Source organism: Glycine soja, chromosome 9, assembly GCF_004193775.1.
Source record: "Glycine soja cultivar W05 chromosome 9, ASM419377v2, whole genome shotgun sequence".
Taxonomy (NCBI): Eukaryota; Viridiplantae; Streptophyta; class Magnoliopsida; order Fabales; family Fabaceae; genus Glycine; species Glycine soja.
The window spans coordinates 37687315-37711633 of NC_041010.1; the positions used below are offsets into that span (position 1 = coordinate 37687315).

At 33.0% G+C, this 24319-nt stretch overlaps 2 protein-coding genes and 1 pseudogene across 2 annotated transcripts; 1 reads left to right on the forward strand and 2 right to left on the reverse strand.

Annotated features, from left to right (window-relative positions):
* Positions 1–4764: 4764 nt before the first annotated feature.
* On the reverse strand, positions 4765–6546 carry LOC114368459 (protein MAIN-LIKE 1-like). The gene is made up of 4 exons (XM_028325722.1): positions 6436–6546; positions 5887–6141; positions 5165–5773; positions 4765–5010 (listed from the first exon to the last, which is right to left on the reverse strand). Exons 1-4 carry the CDS (start codon positions 6544–6546, stop codon positions 4765–4767), a joined length of 1221 nt encoding a protein of 406 aa, XP_028181523.1.
* A 2993-nt stretch (positions 6547–9539) lies between these two features.
* LOC114368714 lies at positions 9540–12875 on the forward strand (annotated as a pseudogene).
* Positions 12876–13009: 134 nt separating this feature from the next.
* On the reverse strand, positions 13010–17504 carry LOC114368713 (protein REVEILLE 7-like). The gene is made up of 7 exons (XM_028325947.1): positions 17348–17504; positions 16980–17075; positions 15411–15503; positions 15183–15294; positions 15031–15092; positions 14385–14810; positions 13010–14264 (listed from the first exon to the last, which is right to left on the reverse strand). The coding sequence occupies exons 2-7, from the start codon at positions 16989–16991 to the stop codon at positions 13569–13571; spliced, it is 1401 nt and encodes a 466-aa protein (XP_028181748.1). The 5' UTR covers positions 16992–17075; positions 17348–17504; the 3' UTR covers positions 13010–13568.
* Between the last annotated feature and the right edge of the window lie 6815 nt (positions 17505–24319).

Consider the following 24319-nt stretch of genomic DNA (forward strand, 5'->3'; position numbering starts at 1 on the left):
ATCGATTAAGAAAACCTCTAAATTATAACTGGGGTAAAAGTTTATTAATCATAATCTTTAAATGAAATATAGTATTGAAGTTTATTAAACATATAGTTTTACCCTTTTATGTATTTCTCTATATGTCCCCTATACGTAAAAACTTATTCAATTGTTTCATATATGTGGAAACCTTACCGATTGGTCCTTGCCATTATACATCGATTGTTAACTTCTTAACTTATGTATTCTTAATTTATTTTTTTATACATGTAGTAGTGTATTCTTAATTTAGTTCATATATATGTAGCTAGCATATTCTTAATTTCCATGCCCTTCGGATATTTCCATGCCCTTCGGTAATGTGTTGGTGTCATTAATTATTTTTACATCATTGTTTTGTATCTCATGTTTTTGTATGATCTCACGTTCACTATACTTTGTAATTTTTCATATTCATTATTTTGTATTGTTTCATGTCATGTAGACTTATTTTCTATGAGCATATTAACTTTTAATTTGATTTATTCCATATGTTCGCCTTACTTATTATACTTATCAACTTATTTAATTAATTATCACAGTTGAGTAAATGGTGGAACGTGGAAGGATCAGCCATTGCGCTAACCTCAGATTCCCCACTAGGTGGGATGAGAGTGATGCCAAGCTCATCAATGCTGTTCTCTGGAAGGGTTTCTCCTCCCCATAGAAATGTTCATGGATGGTGCTCTCACAATACATGTTAACAGATTATCACACATAAAACCTCTTTTCCTAACAACTTATTGCTATTTAAAATTTTAAATCAATGTTTTTATTTTTATTTTTATATGTTAGTTATTAGCATATTTAAATTTAAAACAAAATTATTTTTTATTTTTATCTGCTAACCGTTAATATATTTAAATTATTTTTTAAAATCATTTTTGTTTCTATATGCTAACATGTTTCTATCTGCAAAATCATTTTTGTTTCTATCTGCTAACATGTTTCTTTAGAATGTCTACCAACATGTTTTATTCTTCTTTTGTGAGTGCATTATTGATCACTATAGGTTTAGCGTCATCTTCCTCCAGGAACACATACTTCAGATGATTGGGCAATATCTTCAACTCTACCTTCTTCTTCTCGGACGGAGCCTCCTTCTTTAGTGTCTCAAAATCAGCTTCTCCCTCAAGAATACTTTCTTGTCGATCCAAGTCTTCCAAGCAAGCCTTCAGATCTTCTTCCTCTTCACTGGTTAGGCAGTCCAACGCATTTACCATGGCTTTTTCCATCGAAGTCTGTGGTGTCTCGAGAATACTGATGTCTTCTTTATCAATCTCCTCCACTCTGAAGCACTTCCAACCCTCCTGTGGGTACTTTGCCTTGAAAAGGTCAAAGGTTATCTTTTGATTGTCAATACTCAACTCTAAGTTTCCATTCCCCATGTCCACCACACAGTTGGCAGTCAGCATGAAGGGTCTGCCTAGGATAAAGGGAATCTCTGTGTCTTCTTCGATATCCATGATAACAAAGTCCATCGGAAAAGTGAAGTGGTGTACCTTGACCAGGACATCTTCTACCACCCCGTATGGTCTTGTGATTGAGCGGTCCGACAGTTGAAGCGTCATCTTGGTGGGATTTATCTTCAAGTTTCCAATTCTTTTGCACATCGATAAAGGCATCAGATTGATACTTGCCCCCAGACTAATGAGGGTCTTATCTACCGCTTCCTTCCCTATGGTACAAGGGATGGTGACACTTTCGGGGTCCTTGAATTTCTTGGGTAGCTTCCTCTGGATTATTGCACTGCAATTGTCCTTTACCACAATATTTTCATTGCCAATATACTTTCCCTTTTTGGTGAGGATGTCTTTCATAAATTTGGAGTAGAGGGGGGCATCTGCTGTAAGGCTTCCCCGAATGGCATTGTGATTTCTAGCCCTTTGAATATTTCCAAGAAACGCTTGAAGTAGCACTCCTTGTTCTTCCTAGTGGGTGCCATAGTATATGGGAGATCCTGTGGGGGGCTAGTGATTCTTCCTTCTTGGCCTCTCGTGCTATCTGACTCTTGATCTTAGGGGGTGAGACCTCTTTCTCTTCTTCCTCTGCCTCTTTCTCTTCCTCTTTCTTCTCTGTCCTTCATTCTTCTAACCGGTCTTCTTCTTCTACCTTACCTCTTCATATGCTCTTTTCTAGCCTCGGGTCAGCACTGCCTTGCACTAAAAGGTTATATCACTTACTAAAAGGTATAAGACATGTCTCTTTGAAGAGTCGTAGTATATCTGCTTATCAAAATTCAAAAACATAATAGTTATATCTCTTACTTAAAGGTTAAGATGGTCTATAAAATAGCTTCTTTCTTTTAAAAAAAAAAAAATCAAACCAACTTGGTAAGATCCGCTATGTGCTGATTTAATAATACGATAGAAATAAGTATATCAATAGTGTATTCAATATATTAGAAAATGTAATATATTAATATACAGTTCGCATTTCAATAGTTATATCTCTTATTAAATTTATCGTAATACGATATCGCAATAAAATTGCGAGTACATACGCATGACAACATTTCTAACGGATTAGAATACAATACACTAAATCAATAATGTATGATTATACTAGGTATCTCATTTGGTGTACATATTTTATTAGACAATTTTATCATTAAATCACTTTTTAATCTTTCAAATATTTTTTCTAACATGAATTAACTTTCAAGTAAATTATTCACTACTTCTATGTTATTCAATAAACTGTGAGTAATTTAACTACTTATCCATTTTAAAAACATTAAACATAGTAAACTCAGCTCTATGGGTAAAAATGGATTGGACCAAGTCAGGTCCTACTCAAGTCTGATTTGTCCTATTTTATGTTTTTATGGCTTGTGCTTATGACTCATCATGAGTCTATTTTTAGATTTAGGTTTGATCTTTATATAATTTTAACCTGAACTATTTGCTCATTTAAAGATTTGTTTCATATTAAAATGTATTAAAAAATTGTATAATAATGAAATTATTATCCATTGAAATATTAAAGTGTGGAGAAATAACTTACATATTATTATGTTATCTAAAATTAGATGTCTTAAGCATTCTTATTTAAATTACAATATGGAATCAAAATACGCATAAATATTACGGGTGACAGACTACCAAAAACTTCTAAGTCCAGCAAAAGAAAAAAAAAATTCATATTTCTATCACTATGATTATAAGAATTAAATTATTCCAATTCAAATCATCAAACCATTAAAATGATTTTATAATTTCATTAAAATAAATATAATATTATGTATCATATTTATAATTATATTTTATTAAAAATAGTGTTTTAGATAGGTGAATTCATTAGACTTAATAAACTTTTTCTAAGACTTGACTTATTTAACTAAAAGGATTTTGAGTGTTGCTAGGTGCACCCAGCATTATTGCTGGTGCACCCAGTATTCTATAGAAATGGTGAAATTGCTCTTGGTTTTCTTCTTATGGATCAAGTTGATCCGTAAATCAACTTGATCCGTAAGAAGAAAAATAATAATTTTTTAACTACATATTTTAAGATATTGTTTAAGGTTATTTTATACATATTAATAAAAATCAATAAATACATAAAAGATAATAATAATTTTATAAAATTAATATTATCATCATTAATTTATTTTTTATTTTTATAATTAATCATATCATTATTAATATTATAAAGAATATAAAAAAATAATTAGTATTATATTAAAAATTAAAATACTAACTAATTTATAATACATTTTTTTACATGATCATTAATATAAGTGGGAAAATAGTAATTATAAGAGAATTTAAAAATATTAGTACGTTATATAAATAAGGATCTTAGATAATGAATGATGTCCATTTTTTGTTTAATTTTTTTTTACACCCTTTTCAACTTCTTTATTTCAATTATATTTAAAAGTTATATTTTAAATTAGATCATTTATAATAATTTACATATACTATAACTAAGTTAACTAGACCATTTTAATAACACGCGTGTATATAGACACAAATGGAATACACAATCAATGAAAATAAATAAAACTAACATTAGTAATGAAAATAAATAAAACCAACAATACTCATGAAATGAGTTTATGTACAATATCTGTATATACAACGAATATCAATATAAAATATGTACATAAACTACGTCTGATCAGTGCGCCGCCTGCGTCTACACCTAACGTATACTAGATGGTCCTGTGTCACACTCCTGGCCAATCAGAGGCATTCTTCGATCACCTCATGTGTCGATGAGCCAGGCGTGACCACCCCTGGACTCAGATGACGCTCCAACCTCTCAGTAATGTCATCACAAACTTTCTGTTACATACAAAACAAACTGATTACACAAATTATTATGCAAATATTGAGGTAAATGACGTAAATTATTGGTATTACTTACCACTGAATGTCTGGGCTCCTCCGTAGATGTCGACGATGCTCCTGGCTCCGGCACGCGAGGGATATCCGTCTGCGGGGCCTCAGGGACGACTCGGGGCTGCGGGGCGTGACCATGAGGCAGAGGATCTAATGCGTGGCCTGATGTCATGAAAGGATGGGAGATGCAGAAGAACCAATCGATGTAGTCACTGGAACACGCCCCTGGCACAACGCACACCTCACCTGCTGGTACGATATGATCCTCGTAGTGCATCCACCTATCGTGTATATCATCATACGAGACCCATGAATCGATAGGAGGAGCAGGAATGGTCTGCGTGTAGCCAAACTGCCGCACGACCCTCTCTGGTCGATAATAAACAGCAACAGACCCTCAGCGCAAGAGACCGGAATAGCATGATCTGACGTGGAAGTCCCGGACCTCCCGATGCTCCCCATAAGGGATCCAACAGACATCCAGAATCCGGAGTCGATCCAGGCGCTCCCTGTACGACGGCGTGCGAATTCTCTTCACGGTCTTCTTCGTCGCAATCCACCTGCACACACGCGGAGAAGCCTCGTCGTAGTCCTGATCAGCGGTGGACTCCGTGACCGAGGGAAAGTGCTCGTAAATCCAGCACTACAGATGTAACATTCAAATTATAAACATTAATAATGAAAGTGTAACAAAATTTAAAGTTGAACCTTGTTTAGCCTGAATGAATGAAAAACATATTTGTTAGCTGCAACAGTGTGATGTAACCGCCTAGCTGTCGACTGTGGCTCATAGATACATCGTTCAGCTGGTCGTACATATGAACCAAAGGAGCCACTCCCCAGGCGTACCTCTCTGTCATACTGAGGTCACGAAGGGCCTCCAAGTAGACAACATGGACATTGGTTGCACTCTTGTTAGCAAACAGAGTGCAACCCAGTAGGTGACGAAGATATGCGCAAGCCGCAGCTGTCCAATGACCTGCCTGGCATCGGCGCTGATATATATCATGTACCCATTGCAGGCGTACGTACGGTCCGCGACACTGGACTGTCTCAGCCCTAGCAGACTCTGGAGAGACCACCAACAAGTCCACCAGCATCTGAACCGCATCGTCCACGTGCAAGGGCTGAAATGCGTATAAGTCGCCAATAACGAGAAGATGGAGAAGAGAGGAGATGTCGTCCAATGTGATGGTGAGATCTCCCACTGGGAGATGGAAACTAGACGTTTCCCGGTGCCACCACTCCACAAACGCGGACAAAAGTCCCCGATCGCCGGTGTTTACCGAACACGCGATCAGAGAACTTAGTCCTGTACCAGCAATAAGTCCCTCAATGGCAGGGACAAGCCTGCCTAAACTGTGGACCTTCCTCCCATGAGAGGATAGCTTTAATTCAGGACGCTCCTGAATTGAAGTATAAAGGAACGCAAAATTCGTTAAAATTATCATTTAAAGGAAAACTAATTTCAATCATAAAGTATAATTTACAAGTAACTAAAAATAAATAGTATAAATACCTCTCCCATCCATACACTGCAAGCAACGTGATCCGCATACGCTGTCAACACGGATGAGTCGCTCGGACCACCCGGAAATCCCTGATGCTGATCCTTAGCCGCCTCTGCGCCCGCGTCCGCAGGAATGTCCTCCACAGCAGCTGGTGCCTCCATCGGGTCATCCTGAATATCTGGGTCAGGGATGACTGGCTCATCGACGTGATCCGCAGTCACAGTGACTCGCTGCCTCCGTGTGGATGCAGTACGTCGTCGACGCTATGGAGCATCATCAGAATCATCATGATCTCCTCTGCCCACACCTCTGCCAGTTACCTGACCTAAGGCACGACCTAATCCTCTGGTCCTAATCATGATCTGCAAATGAGTACCACAAAATCCATCACTCATTTCATTTTCTCAAATTTCATGCGTCTAACGCATATAGGACATTGATTTGGGACAGCAAAGCACCATCACCCAATGGTTGTTCAAGCAGTTGGTTGACTCAATTCAATTAATCTAAATGCCAACTTGTTGTTTTATCATATGTTTTAGTTATTAGAGAGAAACTTGCTCATCTTTATGAATCTGAGAAACAATGGTCAACAAACCTTGATTTAGGAATCTGAGAAACAGATCATTCTTGTTAACATCAGTATAGTATACCCTAACTCCATGCATGGTTTTGGTTGTGTTCGTCTCATTGATACTAACATCAGTAGAGTATGGACAATTTAATTCAGGCCAGAGAAGGCACAGAATTCAATGGATCAAAGAATTTAGGACTTTGTTGCGAGAATTAAGGGTAAAATTTTCCTTATGAGGATTAAATGGATTGTTTTATAAATGTCTCCATGCATGGTTTTATAAATGTCACAAGAAGCCAATAAAAGAAGTAGCAGCAATTAGTTCTAAAATAACTTGACATTATGAGGATTAAATGGATTGTTTATCTCTTCATTAAATTTTCCTTTTCGTCTATAAGATTAATTATATTTGTGTATCAAGACTTTGATTGGCCAATGTTGAGCCAATAAGGAAGAGAGAATTGACATGTAGAATGATTTATTCCATAGGTGTTGAATGAATTCACACATGGGAAGCAGGAATGGTTCAGGTTATGAAGCTGAAATGGTATCCATATTCTCTCAGATTGAGTCCCCTGACAAATCACTTCATGACCATATAATTGAAGCTCTTGGCAAGCTCACTGTTGAACAAGGAATTCCTTATGTTACTTAGAGATGCTACTTATGTTATCAAAAAAGTCATGAGAAATTAAAACAAGTTTTCATTTGTTGCTAAGAAGCTTTATTTTTATACTTTAACCAAGAAACATAAAAATCTCAAACTTGTTTCATTTAATTCCTTCCTCTCTTGGCTTATCATTTTTTTTTTGGTTTAGGTATTGAGCAACATTGTGGAACCGGCACTGCTATCTCAAGATGGCTCTGATTTGGATAAGCCTGTTTCTCAAGAGACATTTTTGGAGGAATTTAAGATAGTCACAATGAGTGTGGCTAATCGTGTTAATGTAAATTAACCAAAGTGCTAAGCATTATATAAATAAACTAAAATATTGGAAAATAGCATTTGGGTATATTTAACTGGTGTAAGGATCAAATTTAGGGATTTGGTTCAATACATGCATGTTGGAATAAGGTGTTTGTAGTTGCTGTTGTTGTTGTAAGGATCAATTACTTTTCACATTCAAATAGTACATGGGTCATATAGTGGTGTAACCTAGAAACACTAAACCATTTATTTTATCTATTAGAATAAATTACACTCCCCTCCTTTTGAGAGATGCTCAAATAATATTGTTTTCTCTTATATTTTTTAAAATTACACTACCCTCTCCTAATAGATTAAATTGTGCTACACTTGTAGTCTACATCAATGTAAACAAGCTTCTAGGGACAATTTTTCTCTCAACATCCGAGAGGCTAGTTTTGGACCCTTTATCATTGACTTCGAAACTTTATAAAGGAAGACATGAGGATTGCAGAGAATCAATTTATGTTAGGAAGGTTTACAACGTAAGTCATTTATCTTTAATGAGGTTTTGATGGAAAGGTACCTAATTAAAAAAGAGACTTACACAAGTGTCAAGAGAAGTTTTGTGAAAGACTTTGGGGTAAAAAAAGTGTCTAAATGGTTGAATGTAACATTGACTATTTACATGTCAATATAATCATAATTCATACTATTTGGATAATCAATATATGTATATATAATCATAATTCATACTAATCAATCAATACTATTTATCTATCTATATGTCAACATGTCATTATTTACAACCAAATTGTGACTAAGGTCAAAACAAATTGTAACAACAATCTAATAAGAATGATCCAAATTACAGCCAATATTTACTATTCTACCAAAGTAATGCTAAACGTTGAAAAAAAAATTCGTCAAATACATCAAGTACTCACCTTGTTCAAAGTTCAAACGAAGACCTTGTATTAAAGAAATAGCCTTGATGAAGTAAGCTGCAAATTTCAGAATCAAAAACACACAAAATTCAGAGTTAGCAATTTTAAAAATGCAGTTTCAGACAACTTCCGGATCAACATGATCCGTAAGCTGTTTCTACACTACTTACGGATCAAGTTGATTCGTAATAAACAAAAGGTGTAAACACAATTTCCGGATTAAGTTGATCCGGAAATTGTGTTTACAAACCTTTCGGATCAACTTGATCCGTAAGCTTCCCTATCAACACCCATGGCGGAGACGAAGACGAAGAGGAACTTACCTCGACAATGCCGACGCGAGGACGCAGCAACACCACCGTCAACACCCACAGAAGACGAACGAAGCACGCGATTGGAAGGTCACGAAGAAGACGCACAAGAAGACGCAGCCAAGCTTTTTCGAGAGGAAGAAGAAGGATTTGAAGATTGATGCGAAGGTCACCAATAAAGGTCACGAAGAAGCAGCAATGGCAAGGAAGAAGAGGAATGGCGAGGAAGAGGAAGAAGCAACAGAAATCGCGAAGAAGAAGAAATGGCGGAAATGAACCGTTTTTTTTTAAAATTAATTAGCCCAGGGGTACATTTGTCTTTTCCTCTTAATTGCTGGGTGCACCAGCAATAATGCTAGGTGCACCTAGCAGCACTCAAGGATTTTTAAAAAACATGAGTGTGATTTTCTGCTAAACAAGTCCAATCAAACCAATCCTTAAATGGATTGGGCCATAAGCCTCCCAGAGCGGTCCAACCTACTTTCATTCAGGGACATGCTAGGTGCACTCAGCAACATTGTTGGTGCACCCAACAATTAGGTGAATGGGTAAAATTGCCCTTGTATTGAAAAAATAATTCCTTCTTTCGGAAGAAGGTTCTTCCGGTAGAACAATTTATTCTATCAGAAGAACCTTCTTCCAGAGAAGTTACCGGAAGAAGTTCTTCCGGTGGAAAAAAGGTTCTTCCGAAAAGCTTCCGAAAAAAGGTTCTTCTGGCAAGCTTCCGGAAAAAGGTTCTTCCGGTAGAACACAAATTGTTCTTCTGGAAGAAGGTTCTTCCGGAAAGTTTCCGGAAGAACCTTCTTCCGGAAGAAGAAATTATTTTTTTTAACGCAAGGACAATTTTGCTCATTCACCTAATTGCTGGGTGCACCAGCAATGTTGCTGGGTGCACCTAGCATGTCCCTTTCATTCACGTTATGAATCCTCCAAATTTCGGGTTCTGGATGTGAAGCAAAAACTCGGTCCGGTCCATATAAACTTCAACATTTGTTTGGCAGTGTTGAGGAAACAGTTGCAATGGCTAACAACGTTGTTTTTGTTGTTCCTAAGGTAGCTCCTGGTTCTCTACCTTCATTACCCATAACAAACAATGCTCTCTACCTTCATCTGAATTTCTGCCAAACCAAAAACAGAACAGCCTCATTCCCTTCTTCCTCATCAATCCTCAGAAGCAAAGCTAGTTGTTCTGTGTTAGCGTGTCTCCCTCCTGCTTCTTCTGAATCCTCAACCTCATCTTCCACTGCTAAACCCTCTTTTCCTTCTCCTCCAACTAAGCTTTATGTCAGTGGTTAGCTACCCTTACTCTTCTCCTCTTGTTGTTACCCTTTTCGTTTTTCTTATCCAAATTGATCTAGAATTTGGCTACGAGTGATAAAGGTTTCGGCTTTTTTCTTTTTCCTTTTGTGGGTCTCGCCCCAGTTGGGTGCTGGTATTGATGAGCATCAATGATTTTATTTGTTGTAACAAATGAACATTGGGATGAGAAAAAAAAAAGGATTTTCATTAACTTTTAGGATGAGGTCTAGTTTCATTGTGGAGGATGGTTTCGTTGTTTCATTGAAAGATATTATTTTACATGGAGTTTTAGTATTGGGAAGCTTTGGAATGTTGTATAGTGGCTGAAATGGTGGTGCCGTGTTTAACGGGTAACTGAGATTAGGAGGAAAGGGATGGTGTTATGGTTTTGGTGTGCAGAAAAAAAGTGAAAGCCTGGTATTTTTGTTGGGATTATTTTGGATTTAATTTTGAGCATAATTCAGTTGTGGGAATTTTGTACTATATAATTTTTGGTTATGCAGAAGAAGTTAATGTAATGGTGGGAACTGAGAAGAAGATGGCCAGTGTCTCTAGCTTACTAACATCATATTATCTCTTTTAATTTTTTTTTCAACTCATAAGGATCAAGAAAGAGAAATAATGTTATGAAGAATTTATATGAAATCTTAGATTCTACTATCATATTTTTTGTTTCAACTGTTAACCTCTTTGTGTGGGTACTAAATTATCATTATATTTTGTTTTTTTAATGCATTTACTGTCTAGCAAAAATGTTTTTTCATTGAGCAAACAATGAAACGACTTCATAAAACAAGGCATTTCGGAACCTTTCATTGCAAAAAATCATCTGTAGTGAACCTTGATGTCACTCATACCAGCTGTGATTGCTCTTGATTCAATAGCCATTTGCCATATTTTGCTACACTCTACAGATTGTATTCATTATTTTATGGTGAATATATTTTTAGGACGAATTCTCGCAATTTGTTATGGATATCTTTGATAGTTGATTGTTTGATTGTTTATATGTGTATTTCTGAATAAAAACTTTATAAATGTTATTTCTTGTTTTTTTCAGGGCTATCATTTCGTACCACTGAAGAGAGTTTGTGAAATGGGTCTAAGAATTTTGGTCAACTGGTGGAAGGTAGGAACAGGAAATATTGATATTTTCCTCTTTGACAATTATGCTACTTGACTACAATTTAGGGTTTAGATTCTGTTATTCATTTGCCAGTTCTAATCAATTTGTTGGTAACACTTTATACTTCTAAAATATTTGCTTAACTTCAAACAGTCAAGCTGGTGATGGATAGAATTGCAAATGGACCAAGAGGGTTTGCTTTTCTTCGTTATGCAACTGAAGAAGAGTCTCAGAAGGCTATTGAGGGAATGCATCGAAAGGTATGATTTTGTTGTTTCCTATGGTGTTCTTAGTTTTGAAATCTCAGATACATAAATGGCAATTTATCTTGTCCAGGAGAGTAATTTGGAGAGCCCGAGGTTTTTGCAACTTCCTTTGGCTTGCTAACTTTTAAGTAATTTAGAGAGTAATTTGTAGCGTTTGCTAAGTAGTGCTAACAAGACATCCTCTGCTTACAATGGCGGACCTACATGTGAGTGATGTGAGTGAGGGTGTGTACTTGCATTCCCTCATTTTTTAAAATTCATCAAATTTGTAAATAAAATCTTATATTTTTATATTTTATTTTATCTATATTTATATAATTGAACCCACTGATTTTATTTTTTTTATAATTTACACCTGACTTATGGTCTTAGATGTGTCACTATCTGCTTAAGTTTTCTATTTGTAATTACATGTCAACATGCTTATATACAATCCACAAAGTGAACATAGTCACCTATGGATAGTATTCTAAGTTCTAATAAACTGACTTATTTTATAGATTGAGTTTATGCTGCATTGCTCTTATCATGCCATTAGGTTGATTGACACTGTTAGAATTGTACTTGGTTACAGGGATAGATTTTTAAAGTGAATGAATAAGACATAATTATGATCACATTTATGTTGAAAAGGGAAAACTAATCAAGAAACTAGATTGAACTTTCAAGTGAGTCAAAATATGTTGAAGAATTATTCATGAAATTGAGTGAGATCAATCCACTATTTTTGAAGCATCTTATTGTTCAATTGTGAAGACTGTAACTCGGTAAAATTTTGGTGCAGTCAATACTCAAGATACTATTTACTGCGAAACTGTCAAATGATCACTAGATGTCTAGAAGGCAATTTATTTTAATCCCTTAAACGTGATCTGGAACTATTTGCTCTCTCTGACTGAGGGTTTGAATTGTTGTAATGTCTTTTATGTTACAAGGCTTAAAATTTGAATGTCTACTCTTTAAGGAATCAAATGTAGAAAGTTTTTTTTATTAGGAAATGTAACAATAACAAGGCATTTCTACTTATTGAGTCCTTTTCTTCTTTCCCTATTTGCTAAAAATTACCAGAGATAGTTTTAAGCTATTATGCTTGATACTGACAAGAAAGGAACCACTTTTCAGTTCTTGGATGGTAGGGTCATATTTGTGGAAGTTGCCAAACCGAGATCAGAGTTACCGCAAAGGCACAAGGAAGACACTAGATTGTAATGAAGATCCAAAGGATCCATTAGCCATATGTTCATCTTGGTGTGCAATACGAAGAATCATTGCAGCATTGTACTTGACACTTTATAAAAGACCCCTACTTGTTTAAACTTTTTTGCCTCCCTTATTTTCCACCCCACTGACACTCTTAGGATTCCGCAATGAAAACTCATTTAAGCACCAACGGCCATTGCTGCACTATATTGCCAAATTTATGCCATAAATTGATTACCAATGAATTTAAATCATAATTGTATAACGTATGATGAAGTTATAGAATAAGTTGCTCATGTTTGAAACACTTGACCAAGAAAGAGTACTGAATTAACTGAGATATTATAACTCTGCTATCAAAACATTATTAGGAAACATTGTATAGAAGTGAATTGCGTAACTATTGAGACTAAACATTGAGCAAAAAACAAAAACGCTTTAAGATTTCACTCCCATAATCAGCTTAAAGGATAGGGAACAAGCAAAATTGCACAAACACCGTAAATTCAACAATGTTTAAAATCTATTCTTAAAAATAATGATACAGAAAGAAAATCCAAATATACAAATTGCTAAGGTAGTCATCAGCACATGACACTCTTTAAGCTTTAATACATTGGCATATATCATTTGTTTCCCAGAGCCAATTGTTATGACAGATATGATGTCTAGTGACATTCTGGTGCTTTGTCCACGCTTCCCTAGAACACCCCCATCACTGATGCAATCATCATGCAACTAAAAGGACACAAAGATGCCAAGAGTAGAAAAATAAAACAGTAACGACAGAATTTGCTGCTATATGTCTCTATTTGGTTAAAGTAACTGTAACATGATAAAAACCAGAACAAACAATGCCACCAGCCCCCCACTTGAATTATTGGAAATGAAGTGTTTTCATGTGAAAGAAAGAAGATATTGGAAAAAAGAATTGGAAATCAGATGCTTGTCAATTAGACAATTAGATCACAGCTACCTAAATCAGGTCCTTATTTCTCTCAGTTTTTTTTTTCTCTGATTAACACCATGATTATGAATCATGTAAAAATAGAATGTAAGGCTATGAGCACACACGTGCTCGTTGCCCCTCCCTCTCTTCCATGGCAACAATAAAAGAATGTCCATCTCTTTCAGCTAAACATCTTTTATATGGTACAAATCCCCTTGCAGGCTTCTTCTGGGGTGCAGCTCCTTCCTCGTGATATTTTTGAAACTTAGAATCAACAGCATCTGAGTTCTTGCCTTGGTTTTCCATGTCACAGACTGATTCAGTGTTGGAACCAGTGCAACAACTTTCCTCCTCTCTTGTTCTTACTTTCAAAGAGGAGGGCCTAAGAGGCAAGGGATTTAGGACCTGATTGCATGGCCTCAGGTAGAAAGGTGGAAGGCCTTGGGACAAACTCCACTGCGGAAAAAATGCATCAGGTGCAGATTCACTGAAGCATAGGTTCTCCTTTGGGGGCTCTATGCTGGTCACATTAGCTCCATCAGCATCGGGTGTTATAGGCCAGTTACCACTAACCACGCCGAGTGATAATTGTGTATCTACTTGCTTGGATTCTCCTGATTGGCCAAGCTTCTCATTCTCAACATCATCTACTTCATCGGACTTCACAGTTATCGGCTTACCATCATCATCTATCTTCAGTGACTTCTGATTACCTACCATAGAGACTGTTCTTCCAAAAAGCTTAATACTAGTGGTTTGTGGCATATCAGTAGCATCTTCTATCTCCTTGGAACTAAACTCAGGTTTCTGCAGTAACACCAGAGAATTTGAAAATCAGTATAAAAAAACCTTAACCACAATAGAGTTCTATGAAACATGAATTTATTTCAGAAGCTAAATCATAAAGTATCGTGAAGCTTATCATACCATGCACATTTTTGGGTTAGAAACAGTGGATAAAGGACGTGAAGCTGGTGATGCTTTCTCTTCCTCCTCAGATTCTTTGGATGTCATGCAATCATTTTCCTTTTCAACAGGTGATAAGCTGACTGAGTGAATATCAGTGGTGCAAGAGTTTGGTGAAAGGCATCTGTTAGTCTGCTCTGAAAATTGAGACCCAAATGCTTCCGAACCAACTGTAGATAGCACCGAGGTTGGAGATGGGGTGTCTTTCTCTGCAACCAACAGGTTTGTAGATGGAGATATTTCTGTTTCATTTGGTATGGTGGGTCCTCTGAAAGAATTAACTGATTTACGGGGATATGGATGCAGGGGTTTCCTCTTAGGCCGAGGAGGAGGTATGTTAATTGGTTGTATAGAACCCTCATCACTGACCTCAGATTCCCTCACAACCTGAAACCGATTAAAGTGTGTGATGCATGAGAACACAGACGTGAACAAATTCCTCTCTAACTTCAATGCTATTAAATTTAAAATGATCAAAATCCTTTCACTTAGTTATTTATAGTTGAAAAAGGTCTGGGGAACAATCAAAATCCAATTCTATGTTAATGGCCTCCATATTACCAGCAACAATAATCTACTGAAATTTAAAATAAATAGTTATAATAACCTTAGAGAAAAACTTTTGAGCATGGCTTCGAATCTGAACAGCAGTTTTGGTACCTATATGCTCTGCGTGAAGAGAAAATGACTTTCATCTGACTTGAAGATAAATGAAAAAATCATTTGTTTCAGATGAATAAATCAGGACAAAATGTTTACCTTCAATTTGGCGCCAGCCACGACCATACAATTTCAAAGCTTCAAGGAACTTTTGATGCTCTTCCTCTGTCCACTTCTCCCTTTGTTTAGTAATGGTATATGGTTTCCTCACCTGATGGAAATTGAAATAAGTTTCAGGAACCAAACTAAAAGTGCAACATAAAGGTTCTTCACCCATATTTCTCCATGAAAAGGGAAAGAACATTTTAATCTGTGAAGTAAAGCAACCTTGGGAGCAACATTTTCGGCCTGCTTTTCAGCATTGGAATGGATGTTACTAGCTGAGCCAAATATGGTTGATCTTGTGCTTTCTATTTGGTCCTACATTCAATAGAGCAGATGAATTGATAACTTTCCTCCAATGAAAAAATGGAAACAAAAGAAAAAGAGAAGGATAATTTGATCATGAAAGAAAATGATGCTCACTAGAATATATTTCAGTTCCTTTTAAGAAATAAAGTCACTGGATGAATTCATATTGAAATTCTCTTTTTTCCTATTAAAAGAGGAGAAAAAGTCTCCAGAAGAGTGGACGTAAGACGATTGAGACCTGCTTCCAACCACACAGCAGCATATTATATGGAGTCTACACGAGCTTAGTTGTCATCTCTTTCAAATACACATGCTAACCAATGCATCTATACTCAACCCAAAGCAAATATCTATTTATATTCTAGGAAGAACACTGTCAATAATGTCATATATGAAAAATAATCAGCTGATGTTGACATGGTTCCTTCTACGTAATTCCCATCCAAAGCTACTAAGGGGGAAGGATGAGTTAAAGTTCTCTACTACATTGCATGGATATGGGTATGACTTCAGTACCCGACAGGCTGACATGTAAGGTTTTAAATCTAGATTCAAAACTGCAATTGCGGAAGGTTTTAAATTAAGATCCAAAACTGCAATTGCAGCTACAGTGGCCACATTTATCTACAATTTTTCATGAAGTCGAGGTTCTTTGGATACAATAATGTTCGAAAATTAAAAGTACAGGTCCATTAATATACTTTACTAAAACACATAAATTTGAAAACTAACATAAATAGAATAAAATATTTGTAAACTGTTGTGAAACATTCACACGGACGAATGGATTTGATCCAATAGAGAAACGGAAATGGACAAAGTGATCAAAACGGGGGGAAACAATCTTAACCAGAAAAGCTATACATAAGACAAACCTAACCATAACCCAAACTGCACCTACATTAATTAGAGTCATATCCATGTCAAGTATCCATTGTTCTTTTAACAAATACCCAATTACCAAATCATGTAGCCATGCTTCATAATCCCCCTATATATTTAGAAGCCACTGAGGAAATTCATCCACCTTTTCCCTCATAAGAATAAAATCTTAAAGCAGTACTAGAATTTTGAATTATGATGACCAGATCAACATTGAATTAAACAGTACTCTAAACAATTAGTAGCCAATAAACTGGAAATCTGAAAAGCACTTTAAAGTTTACACAACCATAATGATGTTGCAACTTAAATGCTGATAAAGCTACCACTTAAACACCATTTCAATTTGTTCTATTAAGAGATTAACAATTGAACAAATCTAAGAATCTTCCAATCCATTTTCCATACAACATCCAGTATGAGCCACAACTTCTACACAGATAGAAAACTAAAACCACAAAAAAGAAAACAGAATCAACCTCTACCTCAGTTCCATGTTTATAATCATTAAACTCTCCAGTAAGTGCAAAAATAAGAACAAAATTCAAAGGTTGTTCTAATTAAAAAAAAAAAAGTGGCAGCTTGGAGTGTTCCTTATTATACCTGCATCTCCATTGGAGCAAAATGAGAATAAGCTCTGCCTCAAAAAACACCCAAACCTCCACAGAGACTAACCCCAGCCGCCAACAACAACAACAGCTGTCACCAATCAAACCACACCAAAGAAAAAGTGATTTTTTTTGCCAAATAAAAAAATCACATAACATTGCTCATAATCTCTACACTTTCTCTATTCTCTATCACATACCATAACATAAATAGCTCAATTTCTTTTCTTTAAATAAAACTTCAATAACCAATGCACAAATCAGATCAAACATTTATTAATGTAAAAAAACATGTGAAGAACTGAATCCAAATTCATGTTGTTCTTGTTCCAACCACACACACAAATAGAGAACCATGAATACCTTTGAATTTCAGACACCCCGATTTGGGAATTCTCGATTCAACAGTAAAAACACGAACTTTCTCGGAAAATAAGAATTTTCCGAGAAAATCAAGGCAATTGGAAGAGAACAACGGAAGAAGGTGTGAGCAAAGAAGAGGGGGAGGAGGAAGAGAGAAAGAGAGAGATTATAAATTACGAAAATGAAAAAAAAAATAGAAAAGGAGAAAAAAAGGAGAGAGTTACACGTCAGATAGGGAAAATATTTTGGAAGGAAAAATAAATGGAAAAGAAAATTCCATCGAGGATTCGAGAAGGCACGAAGGTTTGTGGCTGAGAACGGTCCGGACCCAAAGACACGTGGCGAGTGCTTGTGATGTCTGATATTTAATAATTAATTCTTTTTTCATGTATAAGAAATCATGATATCTTATCTCATCACTAACATTAGATACTAATTTCATCAGTGATATGTAATTATTATTTATTTAATGAAATTTTATACATAATATAAATTAAATATGAATTCTTCTTTTAAACAAATTATTCTTATTTATATTACAGTTCAATCTTAAATCATCACGGGTTTAATAATATTTAATATTTTATTGCTAAAATAATTATTTGGTGAAAAATGTGGTGCTGCAGATTTTATTGTGGAAGGCATGAGTGCTGAGAAGATAATTGAGAAGATTTTATTATAATATAAGATATTTTTTTTGGCTTGTTTTTTAGTGTGCCTTTTTTGACCTATTGCCATTTTGGATTATTTTTCGCCCACGCGCCATTTCTAGCATGTGAATCTCAGTCTTAGACCTAGCTAGGGTTTCAGTATTATGAAATGACTTTTTCAAACTATTACTTTTGACCCAAAGAAACAGTTTTTACAATGTTTTGTAAAAGTATTTAGTAAATAAATAAATAAGAATAAATATAGTACTATTAATTGACAAGAACTTCCATTATTGGCATAGGAAACTTTAAAATAAATTAGTTCATATTCAGAGTTTTAAAGGATTATTAAAATAAGATAATGTTTTTAATGATATCAATTAATGTTTAACACGTCAATTATGTGAGTCATCAATCTATTTATGTTTGTCTAAATAGGAACCATTAATTATAGTTTGTTTACAATACAACTAGTTCAAAATCAAAGGCTAATTATTTTTATTGAAAAGACTAATTATTTTGTGTATTGAATAACGTTAACCTAGTATTAAATATATTATCTTACAGTCACTACCACTAACTAATAAATTAATAGCGTTTACTTTAGCATAAGGAGTAGTACAGGGCATAGATCAATCCAACAAAACAAACACACTTCAGGTGATCCAGCAAAATCTAAGGTTAGTGTTGAAGAGTACTTGTCAAACACGATGCGTTTTTCTCTCTAGGAGATAAATGTAAAATTTCGAGGCCACAAGTGTATCTCTGAGATAAATTACAGCTATGTAATAAATATTTTAAAAATCAGACTGATTAAAGGTCTCGGAAATATATACTCATATTTGATCTTATCACGGCCTATTAAGTGAATTAAGAAACAATAAGTACAAATAAATTCAATATTATATATATAATTAAGATATTAAGTAGTAATAAATTATAAAAAGTTAGGATCGCGTAATAATTACATAGCCAAATGCACGGTGTTTATGAAAGAATGATAATTTATTACTAGAATGATTGTACACTTGCAATTTATGTATTAATTGGATTGATAAAAATTATATTTTACATAAATTTATTGATGATGTAATTTTTTTATAGCATAATGTAATTTTTTTTGTACGTCTATCGTGGAAAGACACAGATTTGAACTTAGAATTAATGTTGTACACAAACTACTCAAACATCATTGGATCAACCTAGTGGGCTAATATAACAGTCTAATTTGATATTTCACAATATTTTTTTATATCAAGATATTTTCTAATATATATGTGTTCTTAAATTTATTTTATTTAATGAAATATAAAAAAATTATTGACTTGATATATTTAATTAGAACTTTTCATTTTAAATTTTGCGTTGATAATAGTGTTGCCTTTACTATTAAATTTTATTATAGAAGTTAATAATATATAATATAACTTGTATACGAGTTATTAAAAAAATATATTTGATTTTAATTTAAAAATAATGCTAAAAGCATCTAAAATATTGCATCTGATTCTTTAAAGTGTTAGGAGCAATAGATAATAATTGAAATTTGAGAATTTAAGAATAGAATTTGATGGCTGGCACAATTGTGTCATGGTTAAGTTCAAATTGTTTAATTACACACATAAGTATAATAAACAACTCTCTTTTTTTTTTTTCCTGTAATTATTACACTCAGCTTGGCCCTACTTGTTGGGAGATGAAATTAGGTATTACTTTAATAAAGACTGTGCATGGATATGCCACAATGATCTTAGTATTTGTAAGATGTGGCTGGAATCTCTCCAATTGCAGGAATCATAATTAAATATCACCTTTTCATCTGTGAACTTTCAAGAAGATCGAAATCATATACATGCAATATTGCACAATACAGGTTATTTATACTCTTAAATGCCTTGGTCAAAAATAAAAATAAAAACTAAACAATTCAAATTACATTATATTATATATGGAATATTAATTATTAATGTTTGCATAAACTAAATTTAATTATAATTTATTAATAGTTTTGGCTAAAAATCATATTTATATATTCTTTATATGGCAACGTGGAGTATTTTTTTCATGCTATAATGATTTTTTTCACTTAATGAATATATATGTGATTTCTAGTAAAAAAGAAATGTTTAATCAAGCATTACTCTGTAAAACAATAAAAAGTAGAAATCATAATGTGTGGAGAAAATTTAATTTTTTTTCTCTGGGTGGATTAAAGATGTTTCTCAACCCATTAGATAAAAAATTACACGTTGAAAATCAAATATAAATTCTTTCATTAAATAAATTGATTGATCATTATTCTTACTCGTATGAATACAATATAGTTTTATATTAATGCATCAATCCTTTAGTTACAAAATTTAATTTATACATTAATTGTTAACGTGAATTTCGGATATATATATATATATATATATATATATATATAAAACATATTTTCAAAAAAAATAAATATATAGAGAAATATCCTTAGTTTAAAGTAATACTAATGCAATTCACAATCTAGTTAAAACCAAATCTTTATTTGATTATTAACTATAGAAATCACAATGTGTATGGAAAAGTGATATTATGAAAGACTCATCAACAATATGAAAATAGCCATAGATAGTTGTAAATGTAGTATAAAATGAAATGATTGAAAATTCTGATATTGTAATATGAGGAGTGCTGATGAAAACATATTTTTTTTTAACACATTTCTTCATTTACAACCTTTTTATTGATTAAAATATATTAAAAATTATAAAATTAAAAGATGAAATAATTAAATAAGATATAGGACGCACTAAATTTTATAATCGTTTGTAACTTGCACAGTTTAGTGAAGAGAGTATGTTAAAAAAATATTTTAAAGAATATGACCTTAACATTTCTCTTGTAATATTGGAACTGGTGGTGCGCGTGCTGCAATCGTTTGTAACTTGCACAGTTACGTGAAGAAAAATCCAGACACAGTAACGCCCATCAACCACCAAGATGAAACAGTGCTACCAACAATACTTATTTTTAAATGCAGAAAAATACACTTTGATGTAATTTTTAAGTGTTTGAGCTTAATTCACGCATGCTATGAAATCTTTTCACAATATTAACAAAAGGGATTAATTATATGTTTATAAGTAGGAATAAATTTCACTTCCATTTTGTGATATGTGTTTAACTTGTACTAATTTTCATATTTTATTGACACTTTTAAGAAAATTACAAAAATCAAGTATAAAAAATGATGTACTTTAAAATTTAAATTAAATATTCAAAAAAATGATTTTTTTTAATTTATTAATTATTTTCTTATTATAATCAAAATAAAATAAAATTTCGTGTCAGTATTAAAAAAGAAAAATGAAAGTATAAACCATGCATTTCATCAAGAGAGTTTGAGTTAGGTCATTAGTGGGCTTAATAAAGTCGCAAATATCATGATCAAATCAGACTAAAAGCATTCAAATTTAATTTGTGTGCAAAATTTAAAGCTCAGTTAAACCTTATATTTATCATGCAAATTCAACACGTAGGTTGATCGTATGCTTGACGCAGTTAACATGCTATAACGATTCCATAGCCAAAAATCTCACATTCAAATCCAGCTTCTAAAACAAGTCTCAAGCTCAATGAAAGTTAAGTTTATGAGTTTTTACAAGCTAAATTTAAATCAAGACATGATCAAATTAGACTAAAAAGACTAATTTAACTTGTGCCCAAAATTTAAAACCCAAGTCACACGTTTTCGAGTTGGGTCAATTGTTTCAACCTATTTTGTCATCTCTGACAAAGAGTGAATGGAACTGAAAAAAAAAAAAAACTAATTAAGCAAAAGACAAAAAATAGTGGAGAAAAATATTAAAAGGATGAAATAACTTTTAAAATCTTAAAACCAGAACAATTTTTTTTTTGTTTGTAAAAGTGAATTTAAATAGTTTTAAAATTCATTTGAAAAATATTTTAGATCTCTTTTATCCTAACACATTTTGTTTTCAAGTTTAAATTTGAAATATAAAAACCAAGAAACTTGCAATCACCTCAAATGAGGCCTAAATCAATCCTCTTAAGTTATTTTATGTCATTGCATTATTTTTTTAAAAAAATAACTACAAAATTAATTATTTAACTTTTTAATTTTATACATTATTTTGCGTATAAGTTTCATTTTTTGTTGTTGATGTCTATGGAAACATTTCTAATGCGAGTTGATGATAGTGTTTGGAATCTTCAAACAAAACACATGCTCATAATCTATAAGAGAAAGATAACAAGGGTAGGGATTGAGAGAAAAGTTATATCAGAGAGACAATGGACATTACCTCACGAAAGAGCAAAGATTCATCTCATCATTAGGCTAGGGGTTGTGCAAGATGAGTACACACTATAATATAGACAAACAAACACATACATGAAGAAAAACGGAATCAAAGAGATGCATAAAGAGAAAACGCAAACTGAAATCATACTTGTATAAGTGAGACATTAATGTTGTCAAGATGTACATCGGTTTGAAAATACAATTTTCAAGGCATTTTAGAACCATAGAACAAGAGCTTAAATTGGAACAAAAACAAAAATATTAACGCGTTACTGAAATGAAAAAAAGTTATGAATTTTTTTAGATTGGTTAGGCAAAGAGACTAAGAGTCAATCTAGATTGGTTCTTAATGCAATCGATCCAAAAAGCTTTGTTCCAAATTTTTTAAGTTTAAAAGAGTCGACGTCGACATTCTAGATCAATTAATTGCATGAAAAACAGATATAGAAAATAATTGTTTGTATAATTCAATCACCTATAAAGTCTTGTTAAGAATTTCAAAACTTGGAAAAGGCATTTATAATTTAGATGTTGAAATTTTCTATTCTAATAATTAATTTGTGCTAATATTATAAAATAATTATATTAACTATTTATTATTAGTAAATTTTATTTTACATGATCAAATTAAGTGAGTCTGTTAAATAACTAAATCATATCATATGAACTTAAATGAACAGATGTCAATGTTAGTCCATCAGGAATAATGAAAATCTTATTAAATTAACACATTATAAAAATGTTATGATACCCAATATATCAAGCTGTCACATATAAAGAATTACGAAGTTCATGTTAAAGAATAAAGAAGTTCTTGTTGAGAAAGAACCATAAAACTATCTATTATCTACATAGTTTACTGTGTTTATTTGATTAATTATTATAAATTCAGATATTCTTAAAATTCTTCTTGATCATCTAATGTGTTTCGGGTAATTATTAATATTTTATAAAAATCCCATAAAATTTCAACATTAGATTGATTGATAAAGAATTAATTAAAAACATATTTCTTGTACAACCAATTTAGATTTTTTTTTGTAAGAAAATAATTAAAAATTGCAAAAGGCATTCACATTTTAGATAAGTTGATAAAGAACGTATCTAAAATATTTTATATTAGAATGTTCATTCTAATATAAAAAACATCAGTACATAAATATCGCATCAGTTGTTACCGATATAGTTTTTTATGTATTTTTTGTTTTACTAATAAAACATATGATCATCTATTTTAATGAATTCTTCTGTATTTATAGAATAAAATAAATCAAGATAAATTGTAAAAAGATTCTTTCAACCACGCTCTAATCCTTAATATTAAAGGGCATTATTTTTTTTGGAAATTTGTTTTTTGTTACTATATTATTAATACCAAAATTAATTATCATCAAAAAAATTTGTTCGATTTTGATTTGTTCGATTGTCTTGAATGAAGTTATTTTTTCTTAATTACTTTTTTTGACCATGATATTTGAATCATTAGATATGAATAAATAAATGTAAAAATTATCAAAAATGAAAAAAATGTCAAATATCTAGAATCACTAAAAACAAAGGAGAGGCAGAGACGGCTGGGAAGGTTGCCTCAACCCTCAACCTAGTTGGTGTGAGCTGTGACTGTGAGTATATATATATATATATATTTAGACATTCAATCAACAATTTTTTTCTATATATTCTTATCTTTCTCTTCTTATTATATTACACCATCAACTAAATTAATTACTTATATCTTATATCTTCTTTCTCACTCAAGTGGTATACATTATCTAACAAATATTTTTCATATATGTGAATGTCATTCCTTGGTGTGGTCCCCACCATACCTTCCCCTGCGCTTGATGGCCACCTCAGCCTTCCACTTCCCCCTTATTTACCCTAAACGCCAACCCCTTATTCACATTGCTTCCTCTCCTCATTTCTCTTTTCTTCTTTCGTTTTTTTTCTTTCTATTTTTTTTAGTTCATTATAGCTTTGGAGTGCAAGATATTCCCATTCATTCATTTTCCCTTCTCA